Source organism: Vigna unguiculata, chromosome 3 (assembly GCF_037176805.1).
Source record: "Vigna unguiculata cultivar grain cowpea cultivar isolate G323 ecotype 2 chromosome 3, ASM3717680v1, whole genome shotgun sequence".
Classification (NCBI taxonomy): Eukaryota; Viridiplantae; Streptophyta; class Magnoliopsida; order Fabales; family Fabaceae; genus Vigna; species Vigna unguiculata.
In genome coordinates, this window is record NC_140794.1 from 60,595,724 (window position 1) to 60,613,451 (window position 17,728).

General features: G+C 29.0%; 2 protein-coding genes across 2 annotated transcripts; one reads left to right on the forward strand and one right to left on the reverse strand.

Annotated features, from left to right (window-relative positions):
* The first annotated feature begins 11,668 nt into the window (after nt 1-11,668).
* LOC114178259 (uncharacterized) lies at nt 11,669-12,269 on the forward strand. Its single transcript, XM_028064067.2, has one exon. It carries the CDS (start codon nt 11,732-11,734, stop codon nt 12,095-12,097), a length of 366 nt encoding a protein of 121 aa, XP_027919868.2. The 5' UTR covers nt 11,669-11,731; the 3' UTR covers nt 12,098-12,269.
* Nucleotides 12,270-14,933: 2,664 nt separating this feature from the next.
* Nucleotides 14,934-17,031, reverse strand: LOC114178260 (SH3/FCH domain protein). Its single transcript, XM_028064068.2, has 4 exons — nt 16,860-17,031; nt 16,679-16,761; nt 16,485-16,575; nt 14,934-15,246 (listed from the first exon to the last, which is right to left on the reverse strand). Exons 1-4 carry the CDS (start codon nt 16,886-16,888, stop codon nt 15,216-15,218), a joined length of 234 nt encoding a protein of 77 aa, XP_027919869.1. The 5' UTR covers nt 16,889-17,031; the 3' UTR covers nt 14,934-15,215.
* Nucleotides 17,032-17,728: the final 697 nt, after the last annotated feature.

The window sequence follows — 17,728 nt, forward strand, 5'->3', positions numbered from 1 at the left end:
TATATATATATATATATATATATATATATATATATATATATATATATATATATAAAATAAAGTGGATCTCCAACAATAATATAAACTACAGAAAAAAATGCCGACATTAGGTAGGCAACAGGAAGAAAATGATGTCAAAAAAAGTCATAAACAAAAGCTTGAATTGCGCCTCCTGTCACAAAATCTTGATTTTGTGCTGGGATTAATTTGAGAACATCTGAAGAAGTTAGAGTGTAAAATTTTATTGTATTAAATTAATTTGATAGAATTAAATTAAATTTGAATTCTACTTTTCAATAGAATATTATAATTTATTACAAATTTATCTATTATCGAGTTCTCAAACTTAATGTCTTTCAGGTGGACAAGAAAAAAAAAAAAAAATGAAGATTCGTGCATGTGGAATTGAAGGTGGTCAAAATTTCTTGACCGACATACCGTGTTACTGATTCCAACACAATTCAACTCTTAAAAAACTACCCATAATGGGTTGGTTGGTTGGTCCATCGAAACTGCCTCCATCCACCGATTTTTTCTACAATAATTATTATTTAATTACTTGTTTACAAATTATTATTTAACAGTTTTCATTCCAACTTTACTTTTTAACAAATTATTAAATTTTTATTCTCTGTGTTATTACTCTCTAATTCTATATACTATACTAAAATAAATAATTATTAGTGACAAAAATTAATTAATTATTATAATAGCTAATTCAAATATTAATTTATAAATTAAAAACTATTAATAATAAAAATAACTTTTTAAATTGATCACTAAAAAATTAGTATTTAAGTTAATTATTAATATTACTTATTAAGATTTTAACTACTAAATTAGTTATCTATTTATATTCCAGTCTTATAACCAATTTATCTAGAGACTAATTTAAAATTTATTTTAATTACCAATCCTATATTTTATTATATTTTATAAATTGGTTTAAATTAATTATTATAGTGATTGATTATTTTTTGTTACTAAGGATAATTATTTAAAAAATTTCTTATCGTGGTATCAATAAAAAAATGTTTTTTTTTAAAGACCAGTACCTTTTTTTTTAACTTTTCTAAATATTACTTTATATCATTATCTTTTTAACTAAAATATTATAGTAAATGTAATAAAAGGATTAAAACAAACAAAAAATTATTAAAAAAGAAGAAGAAAAGGTTTCAAAGTGTAAACAATTAAGTGCAATATTGATGGTGCAATTTTTCTTCAACAAAACTTCATGAGTGTTGGTGTGTGTCTTGAGAGTGGAAGGGGTCAATTCTTTCAAGCAAAAATATTATTGCATTAAGGAACAATGGTTGATAGAACTCAACATCTATAATGCCATGCCATGCCATGCCATTAAAAGAGCTTGATTGAGTGGTGGAAAATCTACACATCAACAACAATGGTGATTCAGAGTTGCTATATTGATTTACAAAACGTATACTTATTTTTAGTAATATTTCAAATTCACCAAGTAACTTTTTGTGGGAGACAAACTAATCCACTCACACTTTAACTAAAATGTTTAGATCCTATGCTACTAAGTAACCATACTTTCATCACCTTCCTATTTTTTTCTTTCTTTGGATCATAAATAATGACATAAATTTTTTTGTAAAAAGTTATATCAATAAAAAAAAATTAAAAAGAGGTTCCGTGCAATCAAGTTTGTCTAGGTTGGAAAAAAATATTTCAAAACTGAGTTAATTGTATTAATGTAATTAGAATTTAAAGTAAAAAAATAAATAAATCAGTTATTATTATTAGTATGTCATTTAAATCGGTCAACGATTTTTAATATTATCTTAATATATATTCACTAATTTAGAAAGAGTTTAATAGCTGCTTACATGGCTTTTAAGATAACGAATAACATTTTTCTTTATTTATTATTTTTAATGCAGATAAAATGTTATAATAATTTAAGTTATTTTATTTAAATATAATTTTTTTACATCATAATCCATAAAAAGCTTGCAAACGAGTCGAAAATATCACTTCATTTTTTTCCTTTACCAAATCAAATATACAAACTCTGGCTTAGTTGAAGTGTAATTTTTCACAAATAAGAGTGGAAGTTAATCCAGACTTAAAACAAAGAAAGTCAACGTCAGTTTATTATTTTTAAATAAAACACCTAGCGTTTTTTAAAATTAAAAGTCAATTGATAGCGAATTTTAATTTTTGACTCAAAATTATTTATATTTAAACAATTCTAACATGTGTCATCCAAATAGTATATGTATTTAGAATTACCGTAAACAATGATTATTTTAATATTAATGCTCATCAATTTGTTTTGAGCAAAATATAAATAAATATAATTTATAGTGTTATTTTAAATTAAAAGATTTTTCTTTTATAATTAGTGAGTATTTTCAAATGTAAACGTTCAAAGATAATATTTATATCCTCGATTCACTAGAAAGAACCTTTAAAGAAAAGAAAGAACTTTGGATGAAATTGAAAATAAAAATCGAAGAGATACATAATACCGAAAGTAATTATGTTTTTATTTTTTTTTTGTTTTTGGAGTATTATAGAGATTATATATTACAAATGTATATTCTTGGGTTTTAATTCTTCTATGAAATTATATTTACAGAGTTACAATGTAGTACTCACTACTTTTTAACTTTGACTCTATTTGTGCTAATTTTATTTTAGTTGTTATTTACATTTAACATGGTCCTTATCTTTTTGACAACCTCCATATAACTGTTTTATGAAATATTATACATATACTTTTATTTTCGACTTTTTTTAGCGAAACCACTTTTTAAGTACATTTCGTTGAAATCACTTATCATAAAGTTTTGAGATTCGAATTCATTATTAATACGTTAATGAAAACACATGAACGCATGTTTAATTTTTTCTATGATAATAAAAATTAATAAATATATTATTATTATTAATGTTATTATAATTATAAAATTAAATTAAATATTTTTTATAACTTTATTGTAAACAAATTTTATTTATTTTTGCAAGTAGTTTTATAATTAAAAAAATACTTAACTTTAAAAAAAACATAAAAAAAAGAAACTGTTAAATTAAAAAAAATTATGTAAAAAACAATATAAAATCAAAGACTGTTTTAAATTCAATTATTCGGATACATGCATTTAATGTTAGAATCACTTGAGACATGCACATATAGTGACATTTACTGCTCTGCTGAGTCATTTTTAATGAGTTTCATCCTACTACTCATAAGGTTAATCTACTTCGCGTCTCAGACCACTATCATGTTTTCAGATGATAGGACCTCCTACTACTTTAGCCACATAACTCATTTTATCCTATATGAGTATGAATGGTTATTAAAGTGTTAGGATAATCTCCTTACTTGAAATCATACATCAATGCATATACTACAAAAAACACAATAGAATTTTCTCCATGAAATTCCTTTTAATTTCACAAACTTATATATCTACTACAACCTTGTCATTATCAACTCTATCCATCATTAAAACCATGAACAATAATAATATAAAAAAAATAGAACAATCAAAACCAGTTAAAAATACAGCAAACAGTGTGTCAAAACATACAACAAAACTGACACTCAACTGTAACAAGGTGCGCTTCATGCTAAAGCTCACAAGGGCTCATTATCAAAAGAGCGCTCAATAACCAAAACTTAGAGCTCTCTGACTTGAGAATGCTTAGCAGCAAGAATCACCGCTCAACGTCCTATCACAGAAAATGTCACTAATTTAAGATTTTAAAGTTGGCGCTCAGCACCACGAGTGGTGGATCTTGATAAAAAAATTTGAAGGAGCCAAAATAATATACTCAAAATTTATATATTTAATCATTAATACTAATTTAACAAAAGTATATATATTGTACTATTGATATCTCTTTGTATGTTTCTCTTTGGAAAAATGATAATTTTGAAGTTGTATTTGATAGAAAACCCATTTTAGATAAGCTTTCTAATTTCATCACTCATTGAATATTTCCACATTTGAGAACGAAACGTAATTACTAAAAGTAAAAATATATGATAATCGAGTCACATTTAAAAAATAGTTATGAAAAAATATATAGTACATAATTTTTCCTTCTATAGTCATGTAAAAATATACAAAAACTCATGAGATGAAAAAAATATTAAATATCAAACTAATATTTCACTAAGATACAAGAGAGAGTTACCTTTTCAATCTTTAAAAATGAAAGAGCACTGATCAGAAATGAGAGCAGAGAAAAATAAATTTGTATCTAACTTTTTACTTTTTTATTAAAAAATAAAAAAAATATTTACAAGAGTAAAAGATTAATACAATAAAACAATGAGAGAGAAAAAAAATATCTCAATAAATTTAATTTTTCTCTATTATATTTAATTTTATATTTAATTATTTATTAACATTAAATATTATATTTTATAAATAAAAATCTATCTAAAATATTTTTTTTGAAAAAATAAAAAAAAAACTTAAACATATATTTTAAAAAAAAGTTACAAATTTTTTGGGGGGGAGAGGGGGCATGGCCCCCCAAAAACCCTATTAACATCTGCCTCTGAGCACCACTATGCTACTGCTTAGTGCCATGACATCAAAATTATAAAATTGACAGAATTTAGTTTACTCAATTCCTCAAATTAGCACTTCTAACTCTGTATAGTTATTACAAAATACTTCTCAAATAGCACCAATTTTGACCAATTGTTCAACCTAAAATTCTTCAATTCACAAAAAACCAAAATCACTCGACAAATCAAACAACACAATTTAACATCACTTAATTACATGTTATATGACATATTCAACAAACAAAGTGCACTACCATTCCAACCAAAGCAAAATTCCCAATCCAAGTTCACAATATGAAATTACAAACCTTACAATAACACATAATATATAAAATGCGAGAATTAGCTCCCTCACATCACATATAAAACACCTCAAACAACTTTAGATTCTCAAAACACATCTAGGTTCAATGGATATCTATATCTATATATAGAAACATTACAAAAACGATCAAGATATATTGTTTTGATCACTGATTAATATAGACTCATACTGATGATTCAAATAGCACATACAAACATGAAAAGTCCATATGCAAGACAAAACAATTTGGACAATGAAAAAAAAATAGAAAAATCCACTTACACAATTGTAGAAATTGATCGGTCCAAATAGAAGAGTTAGTCACAAGAATCACTCATACGATCTAACATCTTTAATCAGATGAACACTAAGCGAGAAATAAAGAAGAGATGTCAAATAAATATTTAAATAAAATAATTGAGTCTCACTATTTTAAAACCACTATCAATTCTAAAATATCATTTTTCTATATTTTTACATGAGTTATATAAAATGTCTCGAAATCTATATATTTACAAATTTGTCAATATTTTTTTTCTGTTTTAGTATTACTAAGATGAATGGATATTTCTATCATGAATGTTTTCTCTTCTAATAATAATACATAAGTTTAAAAGTTTATTTATACATAAATAATGAAAATTTATCTCTAAAACATCCTTAGTGTATCCACTTAAAAGTAATTATTGAGTTAATTATTCTAAATAAATATTTTAAAATATTTATTCTCTCTTCTTTATTAAAAAAATAATGACAAAATTGCAAAAACAAGTTATATTTAACTAGTTTAAATCCACTCTCATCTTAAACGAGAAACTCAAACTTTTTAAAAGATAATTACGTGTTAGTTTATGTTACTTATTACTCGGATTTGATTTATCGTTACTATTTTTAATTCTTATTGATGAAGAGAAAAGTCTAGTCTATTTAAAGCTTAGACTTTGTTTTCCTCGTGATTTTAGAAGTTTTATTTATTTCATCTTCGACCAAAACGACATTCAAATACAACGAAAAAGGATGGATTCCATTTTTCTTGATTTTTCACAAACAAAACTACACCAACCCGTGCTGTTTTGGAAAAGCAAGACAATTCATAGTCAAAGATTCAACTTGTAAATACTAACTCATATTAAGCCTAAAATATTTAGTTATTTCTTGATGAGTTTCTCAAGATCCTATTATTCCAACCCAAAACTTCTAAAGTCTTATAATACTTTTCTCTCTTTCAACTACTTCTAACCTCCTTATTTTTTTAATTATTTATATATTTTTTCGTAGGCCACTTAAAATGATGGTGTTCATAATTCAAAGATTACGTTGCAGTTTCTTTATTTATTTTTTGTTAGGTGCACATTCTAGGTATTCATAAGTTCAAGGAAAGCGTATAATTTTCTTGCGTAAAAGCTGAGACTGGTTGGTGAAATGAAAAAGCACTTTCTCGCTTGAGAAAAATTCATTTAATCTCGTCAGATCAAAAAATGCCTTTTTAAGAAAAGTGGATAATGAGTGCACAAATTAAAGATGGACACTACCAAAAGCGCGTAAGGCTTGGGTTGAATTTGAACCGCACAGGACTTTGCACTTACATGAAGCCTTATTGGTTTCAAACTTCAATTTTTTTTTTTTTTCTGAGAAAAGACTACTTAACAATCAATGGGCTAAAAATCTGAAAGCTTAATCCGTGGCGTTGAATATAATTTTTTATTTGCATAAAGTAGACCTTTTTAATTTTATTTAACAATTTTCATTAGTTACAATCATATTTTTAAATTTGTTCTTTGGGTGCAAAATATTTCAAGATTGAAGCAACTCTCTGTATATATAACAAAGCTAATTTATAAGTTAAAACACGGAAAGAATTTGAAAAGAGATATATGAAGATCATTTAACTGAAATGTAAAAGCACATAAATGTTAGTATAACTCTTTTAATGTAAGTCTATTCCATTAATTTTTATTTATATATTTGATGCATTTTAGCAATGATCTACTTGATACATTTTATAATTTTATGACTTTTAGAATGCACTAGGTCTAATGGAAGAAAATAAAGAACATATAATGAATATGTTGCAAGAGCAATATAAGAATAAACATCATCATCATCATTTGTATCAAACATTCATCCACGAAAAAGGTAGATCAAATGATCTACACTCTCATGATTAGAATTGGTTAATAAATAACAAGTGGAATGATTAAAGTTTAAGATAAAGTTATTTCCTTTATATATACTTGTGACATTCCATTTAGTCAAAAATTTCAATAAATAATACATCACATAATTATAGTAAAACAGAGCATGCGACAGAAAGTATATCAGAATTAACTATTACAGTTATCCAAAATATACCAAAATTAACAGAAGTACCATGGGCAAAAAATAATGCTATAAACACGTCTTAAAAGTAGAACAGTTTGGCAAAAGATTGCCCAACAGAGCAAAGAAATATGTAAGAAAAGCAGTTCTTCAAAAGATGCTCAACAAAGAGCAAGATTTAACATCCTAAACTAAACGGCAAAATCTCCACGGTCTTGATTATCACTAGGGATCTTCACATATGCTCACACCAAAATTGGTGATCATCGCAAAAAGAAAAACACAACATGGAACCAAACACAGAAAGAAAGAAGAGTAAGCTAGAGAGAAGTCATTTTTTTAACAGACAATAGACAATCAAGTTATTAAGCACATGCAACATGTGATAGCAAACCAACCATCACAGACCCTCCAACTCAATTATCTAGATACACGTAATGAAATCAGATTTACTGGTTACTTGCACTTGTGGTGACTTCTACTCTACTGCTCTGCAGAGCCATTGTCAATGAGTTTCACCCTACCACATATAAGGTCAATCTATGATCATCTAAGACCATTATCCTACCAGAAACTAGGACCTCCTGCTACTCTCACCACATGAACTAGTCTACTCTATGTGAGTCTGACTGATTCATTATAGTGTCAAGACGCAACCTTACTTGAATCCTCATTTCATTACATACACTACAATAACACCACCATAAAATCTTCTTGTGAGACTCATAGAATTACGTCAAGCACATACTATGTATATATTCTCACACATCCATTATCATCACATACCAAGCACAACAAATTTCAGTCTTATTACATCACATAAAATGCACATGACATCATATTTCATGCTTTAAGGGGTAAATCAATCAATTATAGAGGCAATCAAGTAATTAAAATAGTTATGTTGTCAATCTCGCTCATTCTAATAAAGAGTTCTCGCTCAAGTGATAGGAGTATCTCACTTAAGCCATTGGAACATCTACGAGTTCTCTCGCTTAAGCTAACCCATCTCGCTTAGGTGAGATTATTCTCGCTTAGGCAAAAAGTCTTTGTTCAAGCGACAACTCGAGGTAGAGAGCAGCGACAAGTTTCTGCTATTCTGAAAGCTTCTCACTTAGGCGAGGGTTTCTCGTTTGGACGAAAACTCCTCACTTAGATGAGAATAACACATTCTCACCTGCGCTCACACATGCAAAGCCAAAAACTAGAGTAGAAACACTTTCAATGTAAACATCAATCCAACAACAAAGAACGCATAAAAGGACTAAAACAAGCAAATCATTCTAAGAACTTATAAGCCATGCTTCCTTTACCTTGACAGATGCTAACCCAGTAAAAGCCCCAACGGAAGAGTACCACAACAAGACTACAACTTTAGGAGTTGGCAAACAAGAACAGAGGCAGAAAACAATGAGGTCCATGACCAAAAACAGAATCAGATCAGAACTTCAAAACTGAAGAGACAAAAGAAACGGAGGTTTGAAGTTCAACTTACTTGGGAGAATAAGATGTTCGGTTTGATCTCTAGAGAACTCTAAACAATCTCAGTCTTAGCCTCTGTTTGAATGAGTGGAAGCAACTGTATTAGAGAAAAAAGGAAGAACAAAAAATGTTAAGTGGGCTGACTTTGGACCTTTTTAATTTAACTTGACCTATACATATGAATTAAAAATGGGTCTTACAATACTAATGAAAACACATGCGCTACACATATTAATGTTTAAAATTTTTTATGATAATAAAAATTAATTAAATTATAATTATAAAAATAAATACAAATAATTTTTATAATTTAATTATAGGTAGTTTTTATTTATTTAGTAGATGATGTTTATTTATTTACTAAATGATTTTTATTTATATAATTTAGAAAATAGTTAAAATTAAAAAAAAATGGTTAAATTTAAATATCAGTTACATTTAAATAAAACGATAACTTGAATGATAAAAACAAATATAATATTAAATTACTTCTACATTTATGAGAAGTGAGCTTAAAAAATAAAAAATAAAGTTAATTGAAATAGACAAAAGATTAAATCAGTTGGCACAAAATCAACTGTTCAAAAGGAATTTGAGATGATAATACCTTTTATGTTTTATTTGTGCAAATTTATGCATAAATTTTATATGATTTTTTTTCCACATATAAGTTTTTTTTCTTCTATTTAATCTATCATCATATCATATTATTTTATTTATTTTTTAGAAGAAAGAAAGATTAAAAAGTGACCAATGACAAGTACATCAGAAGTATGGAAGGCTAGACTTATAAATAAAACTTGGTTTATTCCAATTAAGAAGAAGTTATGATAAACAAAAGTTTTATTTTAATAAATAAAAGTTATGTTTTTTTCTTGTTAACGTTTAAAATTTGATTATAAATATTTGAATTATGGGTACAAATTTTTTAAGTTGAAACATGTTAAGATGATCAAATATGAGAATACTTAGAGACATAAGTTATTTTATGATTTATTTTATATGTTGACATTTTGAGTGTCATAGTACCATTAAAATTATTTTATATTTGGAATCTTTTTATATTTGATCTAATTATATTTATAACACTTCTATTATACTATTATGAAATATTTCAAATATTAATTATTTTGTCTTAATATTTTGCATGATAAATTGAAAAAATGTGAATGTAATAAAGAAAAATATAGATAGACAATTTGTTCAAACTCCATGTAGAATGCACAACAAAAAGACAAATGATTTTAAGTTAGAAGTGCAAAAGTTGAACAAACCTATTCAAAAACAACAAAAACAAACATTCAACTTTCAAGATCAATTAATTGAAGTTGCAAAATTTGCTATAAAAACTAAGCACGATCACATAAAACAAGATATCAAAAGAGTTAAAACACCAAATGACTAGAAAGTTTATTATTTAATGATTCAAATGTTCCTTCAAATGAATATGGAGTAAGTTATAATATTAATATTTATTGTTTTTATAATTAACATATATAATTACATCTTTACATTTCTAAAATATTATTAATTATTTTTTTATTAACATTAATGATTTTTTTACAAGGATTAAAATCCTTGAAGATACCATATTTATTATTTATTGTTATTTTTTAAAAGTCTATTTAATTTAATTATTTTAAAGTATAATTAGATCTCATTTTACCTATACAGTTTGTATTTATTGTTTAATATTTTAGTTTTTCATTTTAAATGCAATGGATATTTTATATTTATATTTATATTTTATGTTGATTTATTTTAATTGATATTTATTTTTAATTTTTACATATTATTGCAATTTCTAATAATAATGATAAAATATTAATAATTAAAAATAATTAATAAGTAATTGTCACATAAACTTAACTATTGTCACAACATATTATTAATTTTAGTGGTGAATATTTATATTACTATAACTAATTTTTTTGTAATTGTCATATACTGAACATATTCTTAATTTTAATGATGAATATTTATATTACTATAACTATTTTTTTTTTCTGTATGAGAACTCCCATATTTTATACAATAATCTAATAACCATATTATTGAGCCCCCAGCAGGACACAGTAGGATAAATTATTAGTTGGAATTTGTGGTCCTTATAAACTTTTACATGTACATTAGTAATTTTATAAAAATAAAAATATATAGTTGTTTTTTATGCAGGAATTGAGTACATAACTTGGAAGTGTATAATAATTTATTGAATATGACTTCCATACAATGGAAATTGGAAGGTTGGTGTGAGAACAGGGAAATATGAACACAACTTTGAATGGGTGGAGCTTGAGGGAGAGACAAGATTTTTTCATAAGAACAGGATGGGGTATTTTCATTAATGGAAAGTATGAACAGAAATGGTGATGAAAAAAAAAAAAATCTAAGGAGCAAGGATGATGTGTCCCAAGATGTTAGGAGCTTTTGAAGTGAAGACAAAGGGATAGGGTTGCGGTTGAAAGATAAGGTCGCACGTGTCATTTAGAAGCAAAAGAGGAAGAAGAAAATCTGGTTTCTCACTCTTAAGACGCTCTTCCTTCTGTTTTGGCATATTCTTAGTTCCTTAGTCGGATGCGATGGTTGGGTTGATGGAGTCAAAAGTTGTCAATTAACGTTCCAAGCAATGAGACATGTGTAATTCGTTACTGTAGATTGCAGTTCCACGTTATCTTCGTGGTCGAAGCTGTTCCAGATGCATTTTCCTTTCCTAAAAACGACAAACCGAGGAAGGGGCATGGCAATTGGCAATGACAGCGAGTGGGATTGTCATCCTCGGTTGGGTTTGTCTAATTTTAATCAAAAAGCCCAGGCCCAAGGCCCATTCAAACACGTTCCTCGTCACTGACACGCGAATCCGTTATTATCTAAATAAAACTCGTTAGAAAAGCGTGTAAGTGTAAGGAGACAACCCTACCGGCAACTTTCCCTTTCCTATCACGACGCCACGTGTTCTATCTTATCCTTTTCTTCTTCGCACACGCTATAAATACCTCCCGCGGTACCCCATCAAACCCTAACTGTTACTCAACTGTTTACAAACAGAAATCCAATACAAAACTCTAAAAATGGCCGCCACTTCGATCCCCATCCGAGTCGCCGGAATCCAAGCCTGCGCTACTTCCGGCCACCGCAGGAGCGATGCAGATCGCCGGAAAAACTCCTCCGCCAACTGGTGGACCCCGCTCTTCGGCTGGTCCTCCGAACCGGACTACATTGAGTCCAGCAGCAAAGCATCGAGTACGCAGCCAGCCAAGCTAGAAGCTGTTGTGAAGGATTCGAAACGGCCTAAACCGCGCTTCGCCGGTGGCTTCACGGAGGAGAAGGCGAAGCAGTTCCGGATGATGACCGCGGAGTCCTTTCACGATACTATGTATCACTCCGCGATCGCTTCTCGACTAGCCTCAGACTTCAAAGCCCGCACCGATCTTTAGCATTTCGCATAGTCTTTTTTCAGGCGGATTGTATGTAGGCAAATTATAGGGTTTCAATGTACGTAACCCTTGGTGCAAAGTGATGAAAAATGATTAGACTACGAACTGCTACAGCTATGGTGTATATGTAACAAGGATGTAATATGAATATAATTGACTATTACTTGATGAAGTATGATTCGATTCATTGCGGTGATTCTGGTTTTGCGAGTTCAGTTTTATTTGTATGATCGATTTGTATTCTTTTTTTTTTTTTTGCGTGGAGTATGGAGGAAGTGTGTGATGGCATCAGCAATGGCTGTTGGTGGGGCCAATCTGACTCGGATGCAGCGATAAGCAGACAACGGTAACTAGTTAAGCAACGTTGATAAGGAATAAATTATTAGTTAATTGAGTTCTTGGGTGCAACGCAGTTAGTGAAGGTGCACGTAGAAATAGGAGTGGAATCTTTGAGAAAATAAAATGATTTAATTTTAGGAAAATGCTGCCTTAAGCATCCGTCCAGGGAATATACTCAGGCTCTGCCTCCGGGTGTCTCTGTCTGTTAATAATATTGCCATGTTAGTGGGATGTATAAAACAAATTAACCTTGTTTGGATTTACTGTAGAGGCAAATTGCCAACGGGATCGTTAAGGAATATTTCCACTTGCAGTTGCCGTGAAAAAAATGCTGACTGCAAAATAGGGGGAAACGAAAAAAACAAAACAAAAGAAACGAATGATGAAAAACATAAACTGGCAAAATGTCACGACGTCAACTTGTATTAGCGTCAAAATAAGGCAAAAGAAAAAGCAGGAGCAATGTGGAACGAAAACTTAGACAGAGACTCATACCAGAAAAGAAATCGTTTTTATATGCATTATGAACATTTTTTCAGGCTGCTGCAGAAACATACAAAGTGGTGGAGCCATTTACTTTCTACACCTTATTTTCTATCTACTCCAATTTTTTTCAAATATCCATTTTACCTTTTGTAATTTATGCATCCATACTTGAACATGGCACCTTGTGAACACGCATACTTCAAATTATAGTGCATGTTTTTGTCCAAATGCTTTACTCCTTTATAGGCCAAAGAAAATAAACTTCCGATCCAAGAAAATTTTGATATTTTGACATTTTTCACAGTAATGTGTAGAAAGGAAACCTGAAGGTGCAGGAAGCAATTGTCAGTGGCCTTAAACTTGAAGGCCCAAAAAAGTCTAAGGGCCAGCAAAACTGCAACCACCTACGTTTTGGTTGAAGATGTTAGGAAGGCTCAAAAGAATCATGAAATCTTTGATATAATTACCAATTTCCAGTTCGTGTTTTTACATTTAAATTTAAAAACAGAATAACGTTAGCATAAAATTGAATTAGTTTTTAACTCAATTTGAAAATACTTTTACCTCAATTGTTTGAGAAAAAATCACAAGAATTTTAGCTTAAGTTACCAAAATAAATCATTCAACTGTTATTTCTCATATAGACATGTAATTAATTACTCTCTACATCACCACTAAAAATTAAATGTCGTACAACTATAAACACGACTTACCATGACTGGCCAATGGGCATCATCATGCCCACTACTCTAGCCTCATCGGTCTTTCAACACCATTGCCACCCCCTTAACATTGTCATCCAGGATCACAACAGTAGTCAACCATGGTCATTTCCGTAGTTAAACATGTTATTCTTATCATCTCTGTCATTATAGCATTCGTTACTATTACCACAACCACACCAACTCCATCACGACAAGTCGATTATCATCATATCCCCACCCTCAATTGTCTCTTACCTTTATTATAAACTTGAATTCAGAAAATCGATCTGTTTAGTTTGTATTTAATTTTGTATAGTTTTAAAACTATCAATCATATCAAATAAGGACTTGACTTTACACTCTCAAACTTAAATGTAGTGATGAAAAAAATAAGGTTTAATTACTCTTTTGATCCCTATTTTTGTTCAAAATTTTAATTTGATCCTCCAGTTTTTTTAAGTTTCAATCTGGTCTCAATTTTTAAAAATTTGATGCAATTTAGTCCTTTTTGTTAAATTTCTTAAAATGAATCAATGATTTGTTATCAAAATTGACACTATAATTATATTAATTACATCAATAAAGCAAATCATTCTTATTAACAACTTCAATTTTGATGAAAAATCTTTGATTTGTTTTAAGAAATTTAACCAAAAGATCCAAATTGCATCATTTTTTTAAAAATAAGGACCAAATTGAAACTTAAAAAGATTGGAGGACCAATTTGACATTTTTGGACAAAAAGAGGGACCAAAAGAGTAATTAAACCAAAAAATAATATCTTAAGTCACTCAAAAATGAAAAACTTAATCCAATTTATCCTTTTTTCTAATATCTCAATCCAAACATAGCTTAATTTCGATCAATGTGTTGTTTAACCAACGTGTAACTCATCTGTTCCACTGAAAATGGAGGGGAGAATCAGTGCAGTTAACCAACTTGACAGAAACACCAAGCGATCATATATATTCACACTAGACACTAGTTTACTGTGATTTGTTAAATTGGTACAGCAGTGACAGACGCGGTGCCACTTAAATAAAGCACAAACCAAAATTAAATCCGAACAGTAGCTAACCTACTCATCTCTTCATGTAAAATGATGACACAAGACATCTAATCCAGCATTTTTTTTTTCATTGGACAAATAAATCAGATCCAATCCAACTACAACTACATGAAATATGAACGGAATTCACGGTGATAATGTTATCCATAATGATCCTCAAAATTCACTTATGCCATCTTATTATCCACAAATCAACATCTAGCTGACAAGAAATAGCATTGATATCAAAAGAGACAAATGGGATAAGTTTGTTTCATTCACAACACTAGAAGATCAAAGAAAGGTCTCCTGAATTCCATATTTATTCTACAGAAAGTAAAATCCGCAAGACAAGATGCAATTTTTAAAGCGTAAAGAGCATAATAATTCCAAACTAATGACACATGTTGAAAATTGGCCTATCCAACTTAAGATATTACCAGGATGTTGAGCCGCAAAAGGTGGTCAAAAAAATTTATTGAGGACAAAGAGTTGTGATATAAATGATACTTATGAAATGTCTGAAACATGCTCTGCATAATCACTTGCTCTCTTTATCATAGAGGTCTGTTCTGGATATATCCATTAGGGAGAAACAAGATAAGACAACGACAAAGTATGTTTATATCATTATGTAAGACTGGCTACATGAATCACACAACACCATTCGGCACAGTTACAAACAAAAGGAAAATATAAAAATCAAGGGAGGATGTTTCTCACACCAATTAATGTAATTACTAAGGAATTCAATAGTTATACAATTAACAAGAAATTATAGCTTGGGACTTTGGTAAAACATGTATGCGGAGAACAAAAAGTCTTCCGCCCAAACATATTGCTATTTAGTAGTTACTATACTCTAAGAGATAAAATCTTTTAAACTCCAAACTTGACAAAGAACTAACATCTATGTATTTCTCTGGCTTGCACATGTCCAATTTACTGTCATAATTTCATAAAGGTTTGTTTGTGGTTCTAACAACAAAATTTTACATTCATAAACTGATCCTTAACTTCAATGTAAAAATGCCAAACTAGCATCTTATTTGCCTTTGATCTGGGAATGCCCTTACAGTACAGATAGGCTAGTTCGCCAGAACACATAATCCGCATCTAGTGTTGATACCATAACCAAATAAAATGGAGTAGCCCTATAATGTTATTTGTCCCTTCCCAGTTTTCTGACACGAACTAATAAATCTGAAAGTTAATTATACCCACAAGAGATACTAAGGGAGTGTTTAGAAGAGTTTATACAGAGCTTATTCGGTCTTATGAAAGTGATCTATGACTCCATAAGTTCTTGTAAGATCATTTAGCTCATTGAAAAGTTTCCTGATGAAGCTTAATCAAAAGAAGCTCTTCATAAGATCTTATGACATACGACCCCATTGAATAAATACTTAATTAAGCTGCTCATCCAAATTCGCCATAATTCGTTAGAAGCCTTTGCTATCATAATGACTCGACCAATACAATCTCTAGCACTCTCGGAAAAGAAATAACAACTTCAGTTTTTTTTTTTAAAAAAAAGAAGCGACATTAAAACCCTAAAATGCATACAATCTAAAAATACAGCACACCCCATAACCATGTTCAAATCTTCGGAATCATTTAGCAATCCTACATACCAAACTCCAACCATCAGTTTCTTAACTCTTGCTGACATTTCCAAACATGCAATGACCCAAATTAAATCACACAAAAAGTCACGATGGATATGGTAAGATTAAAAGTAATGAAAGCATTAAAGTATACACAACAATACCATTGTAGCAGGACCACGAAGATCAAGAAAAAAGGATACATCAAATAGAAACCATGAGCAAAACCCCCAGCCAACACAGCTGTAAACAAGCGATCTCTCAAGACGGGTTTATGCCGCAGCGTTAGGCGAACTGAAAAAAGAAAAAAGAAATAAAAATAACCCCGATAAGAAAAAACGAATAAAGAAAATGTTTGAAAGAGAAGGGGGTGAAGGGAATGTGAAAAGTAACATACTTAGAGGGAGCACAGGGGCATATATGAGAGGAATAAGGAACTTAATTGGGGGTCCGTTGTTCTTCCTTCTGACAACAGCTTCTCTGTGGAGGTTAAAGCAAAAGGTGAAAACAGAATTGAGGAGATGAAGTTGAAAGTAATGTTAGAATATGAGAGTGAAAGGGGCAGGGCAAAGGCTTACTGGTTTGAAGGATCTGACGGCGTGGCCATGGCGGAATCGAGGGATTGGAAATTGGAATCTGGGTCGTTTGATCAGAGGCCACCGCGTAAAGAAAATTTCCAAGTTCAAAGAAAAGTCATATAACATAACCTAATCAATCACTAATAGTTTATTCTTTGGATTGGTAAAACTTAGCTGCAAATAATTAGGTGATTTCAGTGATATATTATAACTAGAATTTTAATTATAATTATATTTTGATAATATATATACATATATATATATATAATTAATTGTAATGTACATATTTAAGACCAATGTATCATACATAACATGTTAAATGCAAGACAAAATTAAAATTTTATTACCCTGATTTTATTGTTTGTTTTTTTATTGTCCTTTTAATTATAATTAATGGATAATATAAACAGGGATTTAGAAAATAATTTAAGAGTATAAATAGTTTAATAAATGATACTTAAATATTTTATTAAAAAGTTTTATTTTGTAAAATTCACCTCAATCTTTTTATCTAAGATATTTTCTTAATCATTATTTTGTTTTTTTAACTTCTGACTCCATTCTTTGTGGTATTAATTTGTACCAACGAGAATATTTTGTTTTTTTTAGACTTCTGACTCCATTCTTTGTGGTATTAATTTGTACCAACGAGAACAAAAGCTATCATGATTATGTATTTGTATTTTTTAATTTTTACAAAAATTTAAGTTAAAATCAATTAATAATATATAATTAATTTTTAAAATAGTTGTTGAATATAAAATTAAAAAAATAAAATATGTATGAAAAAAAAAATTAAACTAAATGTTAAAATAAAAAAAAGGAATTTTTAGAATAATGATTAAAGATAACTTATTTATAAAATAATT

What these genes read in the sequence shown, in the direction of transcription:
- LOC114178259 (XM_028064067.2), top strand. Translation starts at nt 11,732, where the DNA reads ATGGCCGCCACTTCGATCCCCATCCGAGTCGCCGGAATCCAAGCCTGC.
- LOC114178260 (XM_028064068.2), bottom strand. Translation starts at nt 16,888, where the DNA reads ATGGCCACGCCGTCAGATCCTTCAAACCA. An exon ending in CCGTCAGATCCTTCAAACCA is followed by an intron (nt 16,762 to 16,859) that starts GTAAGCCTTTGC and finishes TAACCTCCACAG; the next exon opens with AGAAGCTGTTGTCAGAAGGA. An exon ending in TGCCCCTGTGCTCCCTCTAA is followed by an intron (nt 16,576 to 16,678) that starts GTATGTTACTTT and finishes TTCTTTTTTCAG; the next exon opens with TTCGCCTAACGCTGCGGCAT.